Source organism: Falco punctatus (assembly GCF_963210335.1).
Source record: "Falco punctatus genome assembly, chromosome: 1".
Classification (NCBI taxonomy): domain Eukaryota; kingdom Metazoa; phylum Chordata; class Aves; order Falconiformes; family Falconidae; genus Falco; species Falco punctatus.
The window spans coordinates 88,329,001-88,348,587 of NC_137580.1; the positions used below are offsets into that span (position 1 = coordinate 88,329,001).

The 19,587-nt window shown below is 40.4% G+C and overlaps 2 protein-coding genes across 2 annotated transcripts; both read left to right on the forward strand.

Annotated features, from left to right (window-relative positions):
- The first annotated feature begins 3,705 nt into the window (after positions 1-3,705).
- LOC308065454 (solute carrier family 2, facilitated glucose transporter member 11-like) lies at positions 3,706-16,590 on the forward strand. The gene is made up of 11 exons (XM_080391457.1): positions 3,706-3,806; positions 4,802-4,962; positions 5,444-5,568; positions 6,451-6,580; positions 7,535-7,683; positions 8,472-8,659; positions 9,831-9,941; positions 10,190-10,291; positions 10,644-10,719; positions 11,051-11,178; positions 11,932-16,590. The coding sequence occupies exons 1-11, from the start codon at positions 3,711-3,713 to the stop codon at positions 12,136-12,138; spliced, it is 1,473 nt and encodes a 490-aa protein (XP_080247583.1). The 5' UTR covers positions 3,706-3,710; the 3' UTR covers positions 12,139-16,590.
- LOC308060895 (solute carrier family 2, facilitated glucose transporter member 5-like) lies at positions 15,484-18,698 on the forward strand (the record flags this gene model as incomplete). Its single annotated transcript, XM_080380177.1, is given in 7 exon segments — positions 15,484-15,729; positions 16,385-16,500; positions 16,502-16,575; positions 16,948-17,231; positions 17,234-17,350; positions 17,676-17,803; positions 17,805-18,698. Coding segments are annotated over 7 exon segments (1,017 nt in total). The 3' UTR covers positions 17,857-18,698.
- Positions 18,699-19,587: the final 889 nt, after the last annotated feature.

Consider the following 19,587-nt stretch of genomic DNA (forward strand, 5'->3'; position numbering starts at 1 on the left):
AAACACAGCATTTTTGAATGACAAGGCTGTAAAGATTTCTGGAGTGTATTATTGTCATGCTGGACATGAGTGGAGCAGCAGATGTATTTCTCAGAAGGGGAGTCTGTGCAGGAACTATCTTTCAGTACCTAAGGTTTATAACGTAGGAAAAATAAAACTAAACTTTTGTTCATTTGTGGTTGCTGCTATTTTAAAAGTCATTCATATACAGACGTGGGCAACAGCAGGTATCTCTCCTCTTGGACAACACTGAGATTTTTAAATACATAGCATTTTGAGACAAAATGATCAAGAGCAGGACTCCATGGAGCTTGGAACTGCAAAAATAATTTTCTTTTCTACAGTTTGGAGACAACAGTGAGAGGCAGATGCAAAGAATAAAACACACAGTCAAAGCAAAAAGTGCTGGTACGCTCATGATTGTCAATATCAAAATATTCTCTCATTCCTTTGATGGGGATCAGAGAAAGGACAGGAGACAGAAGTGAAGCAAAGAAGACAAGGCAGTAGAGAAGATGCAGGCAAGGAAGGCAGGAGGTGGACTGAATAGACTGCCTGAGCAGAGGGAGAGGCCTGACACTGCTGGGAAGTACAGGGCAGAGAAGAATTGGTTAAAACTGGGCAAAGTCCTCCAGTGTTCAGAGGTCCTCACTTTGGCCACCTTTGCGGCTACTCCCATGAGTCAATATTGTGCCTTTCCCCAGAGCCCTGGAAGGACGGAGGCCATCTGTACCTGACAGTATGAAACACGCCTGTTCAGAAATGATACACATTTACTTGACTTCCTGAGTTCCAGAGCCAGTCCTGCAAGTATATGTGTCAGAAAACACTAATTCCAACTTCCAGCATTTTTTCTGACTGTTGCCTGAAATCAGGTGTCTTTAGACTGATTAAGCAAAGACAAAGACTGGTTATATTTTAATTGGTCTAATTGGTTACATTTTAATTGGAGCATTTAACAAGTTGGTTACTTGTTACTGAATAAAAACACCTTCAACTGAAAAAATACATGACACTTGTTCAGGTCAATTTTCTTATCATGTGAAGTGTTAGGCAAAAATACATCTTGAAAAGTGATCCTTGGAGACTTATAGTCCATATTATTGTTTACAAATCAAATAACCATGCATTGTTGGATTGATTAATAACCATCAACACCAGAGCAAAATAGTTACTGCTGCTGTCCTCAAACAATGCTCCTCTTTACAAGCTACCTCTCACTTCCAAACCAACTGGGGTTGGGATTCTTCCGGACACTGAAGACACACAGCATCCTAGCCTTGGGACCTGCCGAGTGCAGCCACTCACCAGGAGAAGGAATTTTCACCTAAGCTGTTTGAATAACTTATAAAAGCCTTTTAACAGAACCATCCTGGAGACTGCTAGATAAAGACACTCTTTAAGAATTATGGATAAAAGATGTAATTAATTTATTTTACAGTCAGTATTAAAAGCTGACATTCAACCCTTCTAGCATCTACCATACATTATAGGGACACAGACTTGAACTTTCAGACAATGACCACTACTCTTAAAGTGTTAACTGATTCCATAATTCAAGAATTGAAGGTACAGGCTTAGTGAGGCTTGGTCAAGCCAGGCTTCAGGAGGCTTTGCTGCAACGAGGCTCAAAGTAGTAGTCAGGAACTTTTCCTTTAAATGTGATAAATGATTACCCAACCTATGACTTGGGGACCCCAAGCCAGTCCACTCTAGTTTGTGCCAGTCCCTGGACTTTGGCTTCCATCGGTGCCTTTTTTATTGTCCTTTACTCATACCCTGCAGCTTGTACTGTCTGTCAGCTGCTGCTGGAGCTTCTCTTCCCTAGTGACCTGGCATGAATGCACAGCTTGCCAAAATTATCCAGTTTCATCAGTAACCAACACAACAATGACAAACCAAATAGCAAGAACTTTGTGACACACCAAAGGGAGTGTAAACACTGAGAAAGTAAATGAAATGACATGTTGAAATATTATCTTAGGCTCCTCTTTCCCTATATATAGAGTGACTTTTTCCAAAGTAACCAAAGAAAGCGTCAGGAAACACCTAGTCTGCAAGAGGAGATTACTACCTTTGCATGCAAGTTGGTATATGCTTATCTTTTTCTTTTCCCCAAATAGAATTTTTACACTACATGTGGGTTTTTTCCTTTCAGCTATTCTAAAAGACCTGTTGCATAAATTAAGTACAGAAAGAAAAATAAATCTGAATCATATGTGGTTAAAATAATACCATGAGGCTATATCTGAAAGTTATCAAATATATTTTAAGGAATTATTTTTAAAAAGCAAATAAAAATGGATTTAGGAGCACATTTATATTTAATGTCTGATACATAACAGTGGAAGACAAACCAAAGGAGTTCAGAGCACAGCAACAAAAAAAACCTACATTATTTGATAGATGGGGGATGGATGGAAACCTGAAAAAGTTCTCCACAATAAAAGAGTTATGGGTAACAAAGTATCTCAAAGATGTAAACACTGAAGGGTGGGAAACAATCCTTTCCAGTCAAGGAAGTATAGGAACAGACACCAAAAAAAGATAAAACAATTTTTTTTAAAAAAAAGCAATTTTAGGATGAATATTAAGTTACAAAATCTTTGTGAATTTGAAATCTGTTAGACTGGAAAAGTCACTCGAGATGCAACAGAAAAATCAAGCAGTGGTGTTACAGTACAGTATGGGGATGAGACGGATAAATTTGCTGCAGATGTGATATAAAATTTGCACTCAGAATAGGACTTACTGATTTTCTTGCTGATGGGGAGTTTTGTGCTGATGTGTGGCATTTTTTGTAGCATGAAAGGTAGTAAGGATGTCTAGTAGTAGAGATTGTGAATCTCATTTATTTCTTGTGCTTTGACAAATGGGAGATTGCTGTCATGTGCCAAATACCAAATTTATTCAAAGCTGATTCCTTTGAAGCCAACAGTGTTGCAACATGGGTAAATTTGATGATGCCTGTTCAAGCAATAGCATTCATCTGATTAGTAATCAGATTGTAAATGTTTGGCAGTCATTGTCCAGCATTGCCTTTGAATATGAGCTGTTCTACAGATAGAAGTGCAGCATCATGCTGTCATTGCTGGACAGAATACCACTAGGACACTCCATAACAGAGAGCAGTGGGTGTGGAAGGGATGCACTATGCATGTATCACAGTACTGTATTTCGAGGGTATTTCTAAGCCTCCTATCAGATACAGTTCTAGAAAGGGTGAATAAACTATGAAACAAGGAATATCCTTCAATCCCCAAATATTTATTCAATCTCAGCCAAATCACTGAGCAAAATGTTCATTTAGGTGAGATATCAAGTGGGCAAGGAAGAAGAGCGGGAGGAAAGACAAACAGATGGAAATCATGCACATAATGCTTGCACATTGCACCATGCTCCTGCAACTAGTTACCCTATGATAGTGCAGATTAACACAGCCAAAGCTGAAGACAAAAGCACTGAAGTGTGTAACTGGGCTCTGGGAGACAACTACGAGCTTTGTCTCTCCTCAGATTTGTCACTGTTCTGTGCTTTTAGTAGCTGTGGCCTTGTATTGCACTCTGCACTGGCTCCTTGGTCTCAGAGGAGGCAGGGGCGTGGCATTGCTCAAGCTGTTAAAAGAGTTCCTGGAGGTAAAACAGAACAGTTGGGGCCATGTCTGAATAGCTTTACCAGCTTTGTTTGCTGTTTTTATTTCTTGCCAGAAAATGAGCTACAATCTCTTCCTCCTGGCTTTTGTCCTGGGCATTGGTGGAGCTTTCCAGTATGGGTTGCAGGTCTCCATTATCAATTCTCCTGCTGAGGTAAGCATGGACAGCTCAAAAAATTGAGCTACCAGCATAGATTTCAATGTTCTCATGCATTCCTGACTCTATATGCAATCACTAACTTTTTCACTTTTGCTCTCAAAACTAGACTTATTATGGTTACTTGGTTCTGAAGGGTAGCTGCTATTGCTGTAGTGTTTTGTGGAATTTTAACTTCTGTCTGGCGTGACAGAACTGGGAAAGGGGAGAATAAAATCTATGAAGTTGCCAACTTTCCACTCTACTGAGGAACGCTCATAGGACATTCTTCTCTTACCAGTGCTCAGGGAGTCCTTTGTACCATTTGCTTGGCCACACACACCAGGTCTAAGTAACTGTAAGGTGAAATAGAACAGGGAATGACTGTACCTTTAGAGCTGAGGTCAGCACTGATACCTGCAGGCCGAAAAAGGAAAATTAGGGGAGATGTGTGCCATCCTGAATGGTGCCAAAAACGTTGAACTCTTACCACATTGGGAAGCTTAATCAAGAATGAGAGTTGCATGGAGGTTATGAAAAGCAGGTCAGAGAGACCCCACTATGGGCCACGTTGAGGAACAAATCCTGATCTCACTGAATTCAGTTGAAGTCAAACCTGGATTTCACTGAAGGCATCAGACAGGATGCAGCAGGTAGACAAGACAGACAAACAGATAAGCGGGAATGGTGGGGAAGATCGGGTAGCAAAACAGTCAGGATTTAGCACATAAACAGAAGACCAACCTGCTACTCTCTTAGTGACACACACAGTTGATATTTAATATTGATATATTTATTCACTGATTTATTCATTGCACCTTGTTGCTCAGACATTAACTCCAGGGTTGTTATTGGCAAAATTCCCTTTGATTTCACTGGGACTAAGATTTCAACCAAGGTGTCAATAGAAATGTATCTAAAAGACCAGTAAGCCAGTAAGAGAAGTAAAAAAGAGGTGCAATTATGCAAAAACATGTTGACTGAGTCCATTGGTTTCTGGTTTTCTTTTAAAGTACATCAAAAGTTTCATGCGTGAGACCTGGCTGAAGAGATACGGCTCCTTTCCCAATGAAGAAATGATTACTTTGATGTGGTCCTTTGTTGTGTCCATTTACAGCATTGGTGGGCTTCTAGGGTCCTTGTCTGCTGGATATTTGTCTGTTAGATTTGGAAGGTAGGAATAGTGATTATATTAGTCTTTCTGTTTACACCCACAACTGCAAAAATAAGTGACTGTCTTGGGAGTGGCACTGTGAGCAGCCCAGAGTGGCTTCAGATGAAGGATCAGTTCAGTGAAGAAACAGAATGGCAAAATCTGCCAATGAATACAAAGAAAATCATACCCTCTCCCTTACAAATTCCTAAGAGAAATCACATGAGGAGTGCATGTGTTTTAAAGTGAATTTCACAGGCAACCACTCACAAAGCTTGTTCTTCAGTGTAGATATTGGCTCCACTGGAGGCATCAAATGCCTCAACTAGCTTATTAGTCTGTAACAAAGTTTTCCCATTCCCATTTCCCATTTACTTCACTGCAGCTGATCTCAGAAGCCGGCACAGAGTCTTTAACTATGGTACAATTCACGCCACTTCCGTCAGCCTGAGAATGACACATGGACAGTATTTATGCTCACATCAATTTAAATAAATTCCAGGAAGAAGGCCATGCTGTTCACCAATATCCCTGCTCTGCTGAGTGCAACTCTGATGGGACTCAGTAGGTTGTGTGGATCCTTTGAGATGATCATTGCTGGAAGATTATTTTCTGGAGTGTGTGGAGGTAAATTAGCAGTCCTACCTATGGTAATAATTATTTGGGAGAGCAGTGACTGAGGGTCACAAGGATTTACCAGACCGAGTCTAAAGATCACAGATTTTTACTAAACTTGCAGAGGGCCTGATTGCTGAATACATTTTTAACTAAATAAGAAAACACAAACATAATTAATCATGTGTGACATCTCCATTTCTCATTCTTTTATCTTTACATTCAATCCATATAAAAAGTACTACCAACACATGAAAAAGCCAAAACATGCAATATTTCAGGGGAGCATGCTCACTCAATGGAAAGCTGACCTCTGCTGTTCCTGTTGCTGCTCATTGTGGCTGATACTGCCTTCCACATTACAGACAAGGGAATGGTTTTCAAGCTGGGCAATTCTAATTTCCAGATGCCTCAGAAGGTTACATTCTGTCAGTGTTTTTGATTGCTAGGCATTTGGATAAAGATAATGTTAACCAGCAAAAAAAAATTAAGAGAAAGAATAAATATTAAGTAATTTACTGGGCAAATGGGATATATAGCATTTGTTAACTTTTTGGTTTCAAGCACAAAGTAAGGCACACATCATCCTGAGTAGATACTGAAATATATAATCTGAGATTAAAGGGAGTAACAGCAATCCTGTATATGTGGCTAAGAGAAAACCAGTCTGCTGAAGAACAGATTTCCCAGGGGAACATACTTGCTTGGTAAATATTTAGAAAAGACACAAGGCCACAGTACTGGGAACATGCTTCATGTCAGGCAGACATGTATGCAGCACCGTTAAAAAAGTATCTCAGAGCCTAACCCTATATTCTTTGCCCATAATGGTCCCCTTCAAAACACCAGACCTGTGGCAGTTTGAATTGCCCTAACAGTCATCTGTCACTGCAGGTTTAGCTCTGAATATACATCTCATGTATGTTGGGGAATGTGCCCCACGGAAGCTCCGCGGGCTGATTACCATAACAGCTTCCACTTCTGTTGCTACTGGAAAATTTGCAGGATTTGCTCTGGGTCTCAGGTAAGGGGGTTTGAGAGATATTTAATTTATTGTGTTGTTAAAATATATGCATATGTCAGTGCAAGCCTATGGATAAGCAAATCAGCAACTATTTTGAGACATGTTTTCAGAGCACTCTAGGCAGCCAGGCTGAATTAGCTCAGCCCAAATTCCTGACTTAAGTGAATGGCAAACAGAAATCACACAAAATATTTAATCCTGAAGAACTATCTTGCTTCCTAGCAAAGACAGATCAAAATACAGATTAAAAAAAACCCTTGATTTCAATGGGTTTGAAAGAAATCCATTTTTTGTAAGAGCTGACCTTTATTTTTTATTTTTTTTAGGAAGAGTAGGGAATATCAGATGCAACCAAACTTCCTTGAAAAGACACACAAACTGGCACACCCACCCATCAAACACACATGCAATACAAGAAAACTATGGTGGGTTTATTCCCCCCAGCACAGGCTCCTTCTGCCTGTCCTGTTCCAAAGATGGTCTATGCCGATCCCAGGGCACACCTTGTTCTGGCCACACCATTCTCAAAGCTGCAGGAAACCCAGCGGCTGCTATTTGGAGCAGTCAGCACCAGGCTGATAAACCATGGATCCTGTCTTAACTGTAACTTGAGACTCTTTGGATCAGGAGCAAAGGGATCAGCCACCGCAAGTTCTTTCTTCAGCGCTCTGCCGGGACACTGTTAGTCCCTGCGGGCCTTCAGCTGTTGCAGGAGTTCGCAGGTAGCCTTGCTGCACTTACCGCTGAGCAACAGGTGGCAACAGCGCAACAGCACTCTGCTCTTTGCTTCGCCTCCTATTCAGATTTTCATTTTTCTGGGTTGAGAAATGGCTGGAGACTCCTAGGTCTCTAGGGTACACACAGCAGGGCCGAGGGACCACTCTGTGTCTGTGTGATCACATGGCCAGCACACACGGTTGCCCAGCTCCTCTTGCTCTGCTGGTTTTGTTTCAGAGAAGTTCTTGGAGTAGATGCTCTCTGGCCTATTCTTATGGCAGTCAATGCACTTCCTGCCCTCGTTCAGCTTCTCACCCTCCCCTTCTTCCCAGACTCTCCCCGCTACCTGCTCATTGACAAAAAGGACAAGGAGGGGTGCATGAAAGGTAAGAAAATGGACCACAAAGCATTGATTTTATCAAAAAGTGTAAAATACAGTAAAGCCTGGAAGAGAGGTACATCTGGGAAAAAAACTTTTAAGACTTTTGGCTCTGAAACCACCTTCAACTTCAATGAAAGACAACCTTTTCTGTTTTGATATTAGTGCTCTCTTGACACTAGTATTTCCCTTACCCTCTGCCAGGATCTTCTAAGGGACGTGATCACAGAGAGCTTGTGTTTCCATCAATACAGAATCTGCCCTGAACAGTCAGGGTGTGGATAGGAAACCTTCTGGTTCTGTGTAAGAAAGGGATGCTCTTTACTGTCATGCCATATCCATAAATATTCCAGTTCAGTAACTACTGACATAAACAGATAAACAGCCCTTGTGCATTTTCAACTATCAAAGGAGAGAACTTTTTAGATGGAGACCTATTTTTTAATGTAGGAGTCGTTTTCCTTGTCTGTGTTTTGGTGCTTGCACTATGACTGCACCTTTAGCAGGAAGGTATTTAGGGATGGATTAGTAAGAATCTAGGCATGATCTACAATGAAACACTGTAAGCAGCTATTGGCCAAAGGTGAGGTTATGATTAAGATTCATGGGTAAAAATAGAGAGCAAAGAACTGGATCTGCGCCTAATCTGAACCCAGATCGCTATAAGTTCACACATGGAAAGAGCCTGAATCTCAAATAAGACACTCTGCAAGGCAAGGAAGTAATCTTCTGAATTATACACATGTGCCTCTGAGCTTGGACCAGTAGTCATCTTCTCTTTTCCTCTCCTTACAGCTCTGAAGCAGCTCTGGGGAGATGGTGACCATATGGCTGAAATAAATGATATGATGGCAGAGCAAGAAGCCATCCGTGGGGAGAAGACTAAGAGTGTTTGTGATCTTTTTCTTGACAAAGCTGTCCGTTGGCAGCTCATCACGCTCTTCCTTGTCTCTTCATGCATGCAGTTAATTGGCGTCAATGTGGTATATGTGCTACTTCACTTTCTAGATCGTTTACAGTTTCTTAGCAAAAAGTAAGCTTTGCAAGAGTAGTAAAATGCTGACTGCAACAGTGGCAGTAAGGAGGGGATCTGTTATTATGATCTTTTCCAATGGAAGTTTGTGGCCTGGGATAAGTTGAGAACTGTGTTTTAGCAAGTGTCAGCTGAAGGCTATGGAATACCCTGTTAAGAGAATGGAAGGAGATAAAATCAAATCTCATCTACAGAACAAGTAAAGAACAGCATAACCTCCTCTGGATCTCCAAACTCCAGAATGCACTGCCCAAAATTGTTCAGATATTTCAGTACAAACTAAGTCAGGTTTGTAATGTACACTAACAGTGCATTTCCATCTCTTACCTCTTTGAGTTTCTTTCTAAATCCCTTAACTTTGCATTTTCTCAGATTATAGACAATTACAAGATCCCAGTAATATATGTAACAATTACTGATATATACTCCCTAATATACTTTTTCTTTGGAAATATGTCTGTGTTTCAGTAGATAGTATTAAGTATTGGAATTGTTATTGTATAAAATAAGCTTATAGTAAAAGCATAGAAGTTTCAAAATCCAGATTAATTTCGCAAATTCAGAAAGACGTCAAGATTCATAAGACCCCTTTCTACCCCTACTAGTGCCTCAATAACTGTATCACAAAGGGCCAGTAGAAACTGAGCATATTAATGATGGAATTTCTTGTGCTTTAGGAGTGCTTACATCCAGAAAAGTGACTATCAAAATCATTGCAAAGGCTTAAAGATGATGTAGAAAGATAATTTAAACCATTTGCTTAGTATGTACTGTCCACATTTCTGTATGCTCCTTATCCAAAGTACATGAAACACTAAAACATATGGAAGATGTCAGAATTATAACCTGTAACATAATACAAAGGCAGTGCTAAGAGCAAGCAAAAAAAAAAAAAAAGAAGGAAAAGGCTGTATTTGTTCCTGAGTTCAAGACAGAGCTGCTAGTAAAAGCTGTTCTGTGCAAATAAGCCTTGTGAAAACATTGTGGATTAGTTACTGAAATCAAGAATATGACTTTCTCTTTTGTTAAGGCTTGATTAGTTACTTTCTGTCAGAAAAGACAGAAGCTAGTGTAATCATGACCCCATGGGTACAGCCTTCACAAATTTCTTTTCCTTCCAGGTTTACTTTTATGCCTACAATGTTTTTATAAAGGCTGGAATCCTCCCTGCTCAAACCCACTATGTCTCCCTGGGAGTTGGGATCACTGAGATCCTCACCACCATTGCCTGTGTAAGTGACTTCAGCTGGATTTCATTCTGCTGTAATGTGTGGTTCATTTCAATCTTTAGAACTACCGTAAATGGAGCTTCAGGAATCAAACTCCTGCAACAAATCAACCATAGTACTTTGCACTGATGACACAAAATAATCTCCACACACTCTGCAACCATGGGCATTTATATTCAATTTACGGGAAGACAGGAGAGTCTATCCCCCAAAATCACAACCCAGCTGACAGCATGTGTTCCTGGTTGCAGGGTTTCCTAATTGAGCGTGCAGGGAGGAAGACACTGCTGTGGAAAAGCTACGTTGTTATGGCCTTGGCTTTAGGGTTTCTCACAGTCACGCTTTCACTACAGGTAAGACTCCATTTGTGCATTAGAGCTGTGTCCTGTCTTCATGTTTTATTGCAAGGCAGATATCATTACTATTTCCTTCACCCCAAATAACTTTTTAGTGGGAGTAGAAGTATTTTGGGGGCTAACCATCATACTAACAGAGGTCTGTTCACAGCCATGTACATGCAGATTAAAGCCAATAGCTTTATACAACCATGAATACTCCCAAGGCTATCTCATTGTGAAGTTTCTGAAAGTAGAGGAAGCAGATGTATGTTTAACATTGACATAATTAGCAGCAATGAATCTTTCTAATGGAGCTGGATAAAAAAAAATATGTTTGGTTTTATTTACTTTTCATTTTCTACCATAGGATTCCTTTTACTGGGTACCATATTGCTCTGTTGCACTCATCTTTATTTTCATCATGAGCTTTGGCATTGGGCCAGGTTGGTATTTTCTACTGGGATGGTTTCATATACTCATTCCTTCCTCACTGCAGCCTCTAGGAGAGGTCCCAGGCATAACTGTTCCACAGTTAGCATTAATCCCTACTCCTGATTCAGTGCAGGGGTAGATGCTCCCCTCCATACTGTGGCAGCAGGTAAAACTTCATTTCATATTGCGTTCGTACATGCCTTTCTCCTGAAGGGCCAAGCAGAACCTCAAACACTTCCAGATCAGTTAAAACCATTAACTTCTGTGGCAATATGAAGTGTGAGTTACGGAACCATCTTGCAAAATTTCTAAACTTCTTTTTTTCTCCATTATTTTTTTCAGCTGCAGTATTATGCCCCTTGGCCACAGAAATATTTATTCAGTCATACAGACCAGCTGCTTATGTTTTTAATGGGGCTACAAACTGGATTCAACTCTTCATCCTTGGACTTTTGTTCCCTTTCATTGTGGTAAGCAAAGTAGGGTGTTAGGTTTCCATTCAGAGGGGGTTAGACCCTTCTTGAACTCAGAGCCTACTTCTCTTTTTCAACACTTCCTGCAAAGGTTATAGCCCAAACTAATCGCAGTTCTGATGGCCTTTCTTTTTACTCAGATAGCTAGTGAAAGCGTAGCAAAACCAAAAAATGCTGCTAACTCTACACACAGTTAGAGTGTGACACTGGCAAACACAGAAGCAGTGACAGAGGCACCAACGCTGTCAGATGTCATTTGAAAATCATGAGGGGCGGCCTTCTTTTCCTGCCTTGTCCTTTAGGTGCATCTCCTTTGGGTTTAATGTGAAAAATGGGCACTCCCAGACATCTCACCCAGCACTAGTAAGTAGCAGGAAACTAAAGTCTTCAGAGTACTGGAATGTGCAAGGAGGGACAGAGCTAACACACTACGTATCTTCCCCGGTCTAGCACTGACTGAGAAGGATGGAGCAAATGGAAGAGTAACTGAAGCTCAGCACTTCTCTGAATTGTCAAGCAATGACGTTCAATATCTGCAGAGCATACAGCTTTGCTCCTTAAAACAGGAAAGGAGAATTAGTTCATCTTATCACTCAGTGCCATTTCCCAGGTAGCAACAACGAGGATTTACATCAACTGAGTCCCTGACCAAGTTTTTTAGTAAATACAAAACCAGAAACTCCATATCATAAGAGAAGGAAATCTAGATCGTTTTATATGAACACATTTTGTCTCTTTCTTCTCCTGTAGGAAGGTCTTGGTAGTTTCTGTTTCATCATTTTCCTGACATACTGCTTGTCCATGGCTCTCTTTGTCTTCCTGGTGATGCCAGAGACCAAAGGAAAGACCATGCTGGAAGTCATGGAGGAGTTCAATCGTCTGAACTACCGTGGAAGGAAGAGACAGACAGCCCTACAGCAGAGTAACTGCTCAGTGATGATTGCTACTAGACTTTAGTAACAAACTCTCCACTCCATATTTTGCTCTTTTACTACCATAGCGCCCAGAAGCCTCACTAAGCAAGAGAGAATCTATTGCTCCACAAACAGCATAAATGTGTATTTTAAAAATAATCACCTGCAGTGCAGGGTGCAGGCAGGCTGAACTTGGTGGTTCTCTCCAGCTGCTGAAATAGTAGCTGAATTAAATCCTCTGCAGAAAAAGATTAAGCACAGTGTATGAAGAAATAAGATCTTTGTCAGTCCCTGCAAGTTAGCAGCTATGTAAGCTGAAAACACAGGATCAGCTGTTTTTCTTACCAAAACCAGGACTCCACAGTTATTGGAGGAAGTGAGCGTGGAAGGTTCAGAAGTACAGCATACTTGTGAAACTGAGAGAAAAAGAAGACAGAGCTTCCACGCTGAAATTATCTGCTCCTATTAACAAGTCAGTGTTGCTGAGCCTTCCCAGGAAAGGAGATTCAGTCCAGAAGAAAAGATGTGTTTAGCTCTTTAATCCAGTGGAAGAAGACTACTGTGCCTATCAGTAGACAGAATCAGTATGCAATGTTTTCCCCTCTTACAATTAGACTTGAGAGCAAGTACATGGTACAGGGGCAACTAGGACTTTCTTGAGGAGCTTACAACCACACTTCTGTGACCTGCAGCATGGTCTTCATATTTTTTTTTCTTTTTTTTTGAGGAGGGAAAGTCATTGCTATATTTGAAGAAAAAAGGTGTAAAGGAAGTGTAAGATCCTGATATAAAGGAGACACTATGCTAGAGAAGCATCCAAGCATGACCTGTCACCTCAAGCCAAACCTCTTGCTTGGTAATCAGGTACACTGCCTACCTTTGGAGATTCTTCTGTAGGGACAAACAGGGATATGTCAGCACTGAAAGAAAGCATGAGTGAAGAAAGCAGAGCTGCAGGAAATCATAAGTAGGCTAATCCAAAGCAAGCAGGTTCTCCTTCATTAGCAATCACTATGTAGCATGTCTTCAGTCTGGAGTTATTTCATACCAGAAAGAAGGAACAACGAGTTTCACTGGGATTGAGTTCCCAAGAGTAACTGGTACTGATGGACAAAAAAAGAGTGGTGCCTCTCCCAGAGAACCCAATGCATGTCTGAGTGTTGTTTTTCTCTCCAGGTCTCTGAATACTCCACATTTTCATTACAAAACATGGTAAAAAGGGATTAACTTTTTGTGTTCATTGCTATACCACATGACACATTCTTGCTCTTCTTTATGCTTTGAAGTTTACTGATAAGGAAATAAAAAATGCAGTGACTAAGAATACACATCCTACTGGTCATGCCTGGATTTGGCTTTCATTGATTGAAGAGTCGGGGACAGAGGACAGCCCATCTTCTCTGAATGTGTTGTTAGGGTCAAGTAATATTGTGTCTGTCTTGTCTGGAAATGAGATCTTCACTACTGACTGTTGCAGATGCTACACAATAAAATTTGGAAAAGGACCTGAATATTGAGTGGCAGTTTCTTTCACAGCCTTAAGGCTCCTGCAATCTTATCTTCACATCATCCTCTAACAATATTTGTATCAGTGCCAAGAGCTAATACTAAAAGCAGTGGACTTCCCAACACAGCCATCCTTCCTATGACGATCATCATATTTCAAAAAAAGCTAGACAAAGTTTATAGTTTCAAGGCCAGAAGTCATGGATTGCACAATACCACAGTAAGAACCAACATACATTCCTTCTTTTAGTCAAAAATGCAGGGGGGGGGAAGAAGAAATGCTTAAAGTATTTTTAAAAGAAAAGATTAGGTAAAACCTTCATTAATATAAAACTCTTTATTTGTTCTGGTCTTTCTCAACCTTACTTGTTGCCAGTGAGGAAGTTTTCAGTGTTTTACAAGACACCAACAACTCATTTCCTTATACATGTCTTTCTACAGCATGATCTTGTCCAGCATGCCTGACTTCTTCCCTTCTACCCTCTGGCTAGTAAATACTGTCTGCAAGAGGGAAAGCATGGTAAATCATTAACACTGCCATAAACTAGCATGGATTGGGAATAAAGGTTAAAGAAGAACTTGTGAATTTGCAGTGTATCTATTTGATTTCCAGGATCATATAAGCGCAACACATGGCATTGTTGAAAACAAAACTCCTCCAAACCAAGGGTATTGCATGAGCTAAGTACTGAGTCTCAAACAACCACATTTCTTGTAGTATTCAAATCCTAGGTGGAAAGACTCACTCTGTCCTCTTCTTTAGGAAAATCAATAAGAACTATTCTAGGCATTTAAGTCTTGCTTTTTCCATATTACAGCACTGAACAGAAGTGTGAGGCCAGGTAGAAATGAAACAGCAATATGACTATTCTGGGAGAAACACAGACATCAGGAGGAAGAGGAACAGGGCTCAGCAGGGACCGTTTTATCAACCAGATGTTAAAATCTGGCCACAGAGTGTTTGAAAACCCATTCTCAGCTTAAAGAACAAATCCTCCTCTCCCCTCTAGTTCATTCAGGCTCACCAGCTCCTTGCCCATGGCCCCACTCTAAGGTGCCTGAATCCTGCCTTAAATATAGCAAAATGGTTTGCTGTTAGTGTGGCAGGACCTCTTCAAGAGGGAAAAGAAAAATAAAAATAGACTTGCAAGGGACAATACAGCATGAAAAGGTCTGGAAAAAGAGATATGACATTCAAATTTGATATAAGAAACAGAAGAAGTTAAAAGGAAAGGACAGATAAAATGAGAGAAACAGCAGAAGAGAGGGGTAATTATTTCAAAAGTAGTTTTTAGTGCGTCCTGACAGAAAGCAATTGCTAACACTAGATTGTCAAGTATCCCATTAGACCTTTCTGCCACTGGAGTTGGGAACAACAAAAGTTTACAAGAGTTCAAAGAGGATCTCAGTAAATGTGTGGAAGGAGGAAATACAACACCACCACCTGGACCAACAAAGTCCCAGGGTTGCACATCACTGGGGCCTGGAAGACACACAGGGAAAGCATCAGCGCACACTTGCTCAACTCTTACACTTTTGCCTACAACTGCTATTTGTGACTGCCAACTCTGGGATACTTTGCTGGACACAGTTCTAGAAGATAAAGTGGGTGGTGGCAGTGGTAAAAGAGGACAGGGGACAGTTGTACAATCTGGCTGCAGTCTTCTCTGTGGGAGCAAAATCTTTGGTTGAAGGGAGGGCAGTGGCCAGTGTTCAAGTGACTGGAGACTGAGAAGAGGAATTTTTAAGAGCAAGAGAAAACCTAAATACAGGCAGGGATTTTTGCAGTACCCATTGAACGGAAAGTTAGATTCTGGAGTGTTTTAGAAGATGAAGTGTTAACATTTGAGAGTCTGTGCTGAGAGGGGAAGGAATGAAAGACATGACCATAGCTGATGTGGAGGTGATAAAGATTTCAGGAATGACAAAAATGCAAGGGGTGGAAAGAAGAATTCAGCTTGAATTATTTCACTGTATTGGTGTGCAACAAGATACCCAGGCAGAGGGCTTGGAGACAGAGCATTACTGGGACATCCAGCAGGAGAAAGGTCAAGGTGTGACTCAGCAAGCTCACCCTGTGCTGCAGGGCACACGGCTCAGGGGCATTGTGGGGCTGTTGTCAGTCCCTGTAACAAGAAAAGCAAACTCTAGGAGGAACGTCAGTGCTTCCACTGTACTCCTGAGCAAAGCATCTGTTGCCTTCAGAACCATAACCCCACCTTCCTGCATCCCCTTTTGGCACTAACCATAGAGAGTTAAATCTTTGTAGTATAGAGTGAACTATGTTGAATTCAAAATTAATGTAACAAAATGTTACATGAATACATAGAAGCCTGAAGGAAGCAAGAATTGACTTACACTCTTTCTAAACAGTCAAGTCTTTAGCTGATTCAAAATCAGTTTTTGTAAGATTAAAAGTACTACTTAAAATAAATTCTCAAGCCAGAATCAAATGAGCATCCTGCTCTGGCACACAGTAGACCATCTCTATTATTACAGAGAGGTAAGAGCGAGGCTTCTGAGCAATTCTCTGGAAACAGTGTGACCCTCTATAAAGAACTGGTTGTTAGCAAGGACCCAATATGCCAATATTTAGATACTCGATGTATCTCGTCAATATTCAAACTACAGGAAAAATCTCAGTCTTGCAGCAGAAATAAAGTATTAGCCTATTTTCCTTTCCCTAGCCAAAACGTCTATTTCAGTTTATCTTTTTAAGGTCTATATGAATATTTTGTCTCTTTAGCTAGTCTAGGATCTAGAAAACACCAAACTTGTTATAGACTGTAATTGTACTGGACTATAAATACACTCTGACATGCTTTCATAGAGATCTTTTCGGAACTGAAAACATGTGGAATGTGCTATTGTCCTTCTCTGGGTTTGTGGCATTGACTCAACTTTTTGCCATGCTTTCCTGAGTCCCTTACCTATCTCTTACTGCAAAAAGGAGACAAAGCTTGTTGCTTGAAAGGTAAACTAAAACTTCAGATCCTTAATTTGCTAAACCATAACTCTTGGGAAAGTGAAGCTAATAGAGGGAATCAGCTTTTCTATTAGCCAACTACAGATTTCTTGATAATTACGTTATTAAAGTCCTCCAGACTAAGCGGAATCATCAGAAACATTTAAGATCTACTCCTAAATACAACAGCAAGTTGAAAGCCATTTTGCAGGGAAGTCTCAGCATGTTCCAGTAGGCGATATTCTAATCCTTTGCTAAGTGAGTGGTGAATCAAAGCATGGACTGAACTGCAAATGTTTAATGTCATTAAAAGTTTTAAAATACAGAACTTTGACTGGATCAGATGGTGAAGACATGTACTTCATTCTATCTCTTCTGTAGACATGAAGCAACTCTGGGGAGAAGGGAATTATCACACAGAATTTGATAACATGATGAAGGAAAAGTTAGTAACAAAAGACACCAAAATCATGAATGTCCTAGAGGTGCTGAAAGAACTGTTCATGTATCTGCAGCTGAGTACCATGCTCCTCCTTTTACTGGGTCTACAACTCTATGGCCTGAGTGCAGCTGACTATACCCTATTTCCATTCTTAGATTTACTATCAAATAGCCAAAGCACCACAGTTCCAACTTGTCACTTTCCTCTGGCTCTACATTATTCCTTTTCACACAGAGCCCACTGCCTGTGAAGATCTCAACAAAGTCTTCTGCTTTTGTTACTGGTGGAATTGTCATTTGGCTAGACCTCACTTTTGCTGGAATGATTTTCCTCTTTTCTGTTGTATGTAATTTGATTCAAATTTTTTTTTTACTCTATCAATTTAAACTACTTTTCTTGCCTGGTCTGGATGGAGTAGGATGAAATGCCTTGCAGATGATGAAAGCTGTGAGTCCCTTACTGCTACTGGCATATGGAGGCCATTTATGTAGAACACCTCACTAGATTTCAGACATCATCTCCTGCCTCAAGACTAGATTGAAAAGGTAAATACATACTCCTGTAAAATCAATTTGTTCCTCATTTCACAGGGACAAATCAACAATTTTCAAGAATCTAGATGGGCAAGCATTGTCAGGGAAATCACTCATTCTATTTTCGTCTCCAGATGCTTCTTGGTCCTTTTTGCTTCCTCATCTTTATTGCTGCCCTGGCCATTTCAGTGGTTCTCATCTACCTGTTCTTCCCAGGAACAAAAGCGAAGCCAACCTCCGAAATCACAGAAGAATTCAAAAAACCAATTTAAGAAGAAACATCATCAGACTGATACTAAAGAAAAGACATTCTGAACCAAGCTCTGATAGGCCACCATAAACAACTTCCACTGACAAAAACCCTTGTCTCAAAACCAAGCTAAAAGCTAAGCTTTAACATGGACTTTTCTCAAGAAAATATAATCTAAAAAATAATCCACAGGTAGCTTGTTACTAATACAGATAATCCTATTTTATATTCATCTTTGCTTTTCATGGTGAGAGACAATGGCTCATTTCTAGAACAGCTCTGTAGCAGGAAGATAATAGTTAACTGCAGCCACTTCTCAGAACTGACACATGGAAAACATTTTCAGAAATAACACATCAGTTTTATTTCAAGTCTTTATCCTTTGCTGTCACTTTAAAGAAGCAGGAGTTGTCCCCGTGTTTGTTACTGTATAACAAAGCTCTGCTCAGGATTAGAGCAAGATGAAAAGAGGATGAAACATAAACATAGTTCTTGCAAACAATTTTCATGTAATCTCTTCATATAATCACACTGTAAAGAATCTAGCATTGATCATGAACACTGCAATGAATAAATACCATGTAGAATAACAGAGAGAACTCAATGTTTTCTATTTTCTTGAGCTGACATCAAGTAACTGTATGTCCTGATTATTTCTATGACTGTCAGGGATCTGTCCTGATCCCTGGGCATTTGGTACAGAACAACTCTCACCTGCACCCTCTGGAGCAAACTGACTGCGCTCTCCATGCGTACCAGTTGTAGAAAAATCTGGAGGAAGTTTTGTAGTGTAAGCAGTGCTCTCAGCCTTATTCTGGGTATCTCATGCATGGCACAATGGTTAAGCTAGAGGACCAGAACCCTGCAGTGGGACAGGGAGTAAGACTCGGAAAGAGTACACAGAGAGTAGACACTTAGAAAATAAGCCCATTTTATGAATAACTAACTGCTCCAAAAAAGAGCTGTGATAGCTAATGTCTGCTAGCTGTGTACTAACCTAGGGCACATTGCACTCTACTACTGAGCATCAGCACACAATACTGCATTTTACCACTGCTATGCTCCACAGCACCTGTGTCCTGCTGCTATGCAAGAGCTGTTAATCCTGCTGACCACTGCAGCATTTAATCACCTACCTCCCCAAACTCTTCTACCTTTGTAGGTAGGTCAATTATTTTTCCATTTTCTTTCATAGTTACAAAAGGTATACCGTGTCTCCTGTTCAGTAGGACCATAAGGCCTATCCTTCTGCAGTTTAACCATTCCTATTAATTATCATTGTGCTGGAGCACTGAATCACTGTTGAGTTGTAGGGAGTTTTCTATTTAAAAAAATTAATGTGCTTGCTACTTCTAAAGGAATAGACAAAGAAGTTTTGATGTTAAAGCATGTGTGTTCCTGCAACTGAAACCTGGGTTAGATTTTATATTCGATCTGGTTTCACTCCCTGTATCAAAATAGGGAGCAGTCAGGCTACAAAATGTTCCCATTCAGAGGAACCTCTCGTGTTGAGTCACTGAAATACTTCATCCATCCATTCCAAGCACTGTCTAATTGCTGCAAAAAACATCAATCCACAGAAATCATACTAAGTAAATATTAACCTCAATCTCAGAGATGGTTACTTAAACAGAAGGTGCAGAAAAGACATGAGAGAAAACACTTCCTCAGTCTAACAGAATTCTGTCTGCCTGGGATCAGCCACCCTTTCAATATAAGATGGCCAAGCTCCTTTCAGAACTGGTGAGTACTACAGCTGGCAGTATCAGCTGTTAACATTAAGCTTTCAGGAGAAT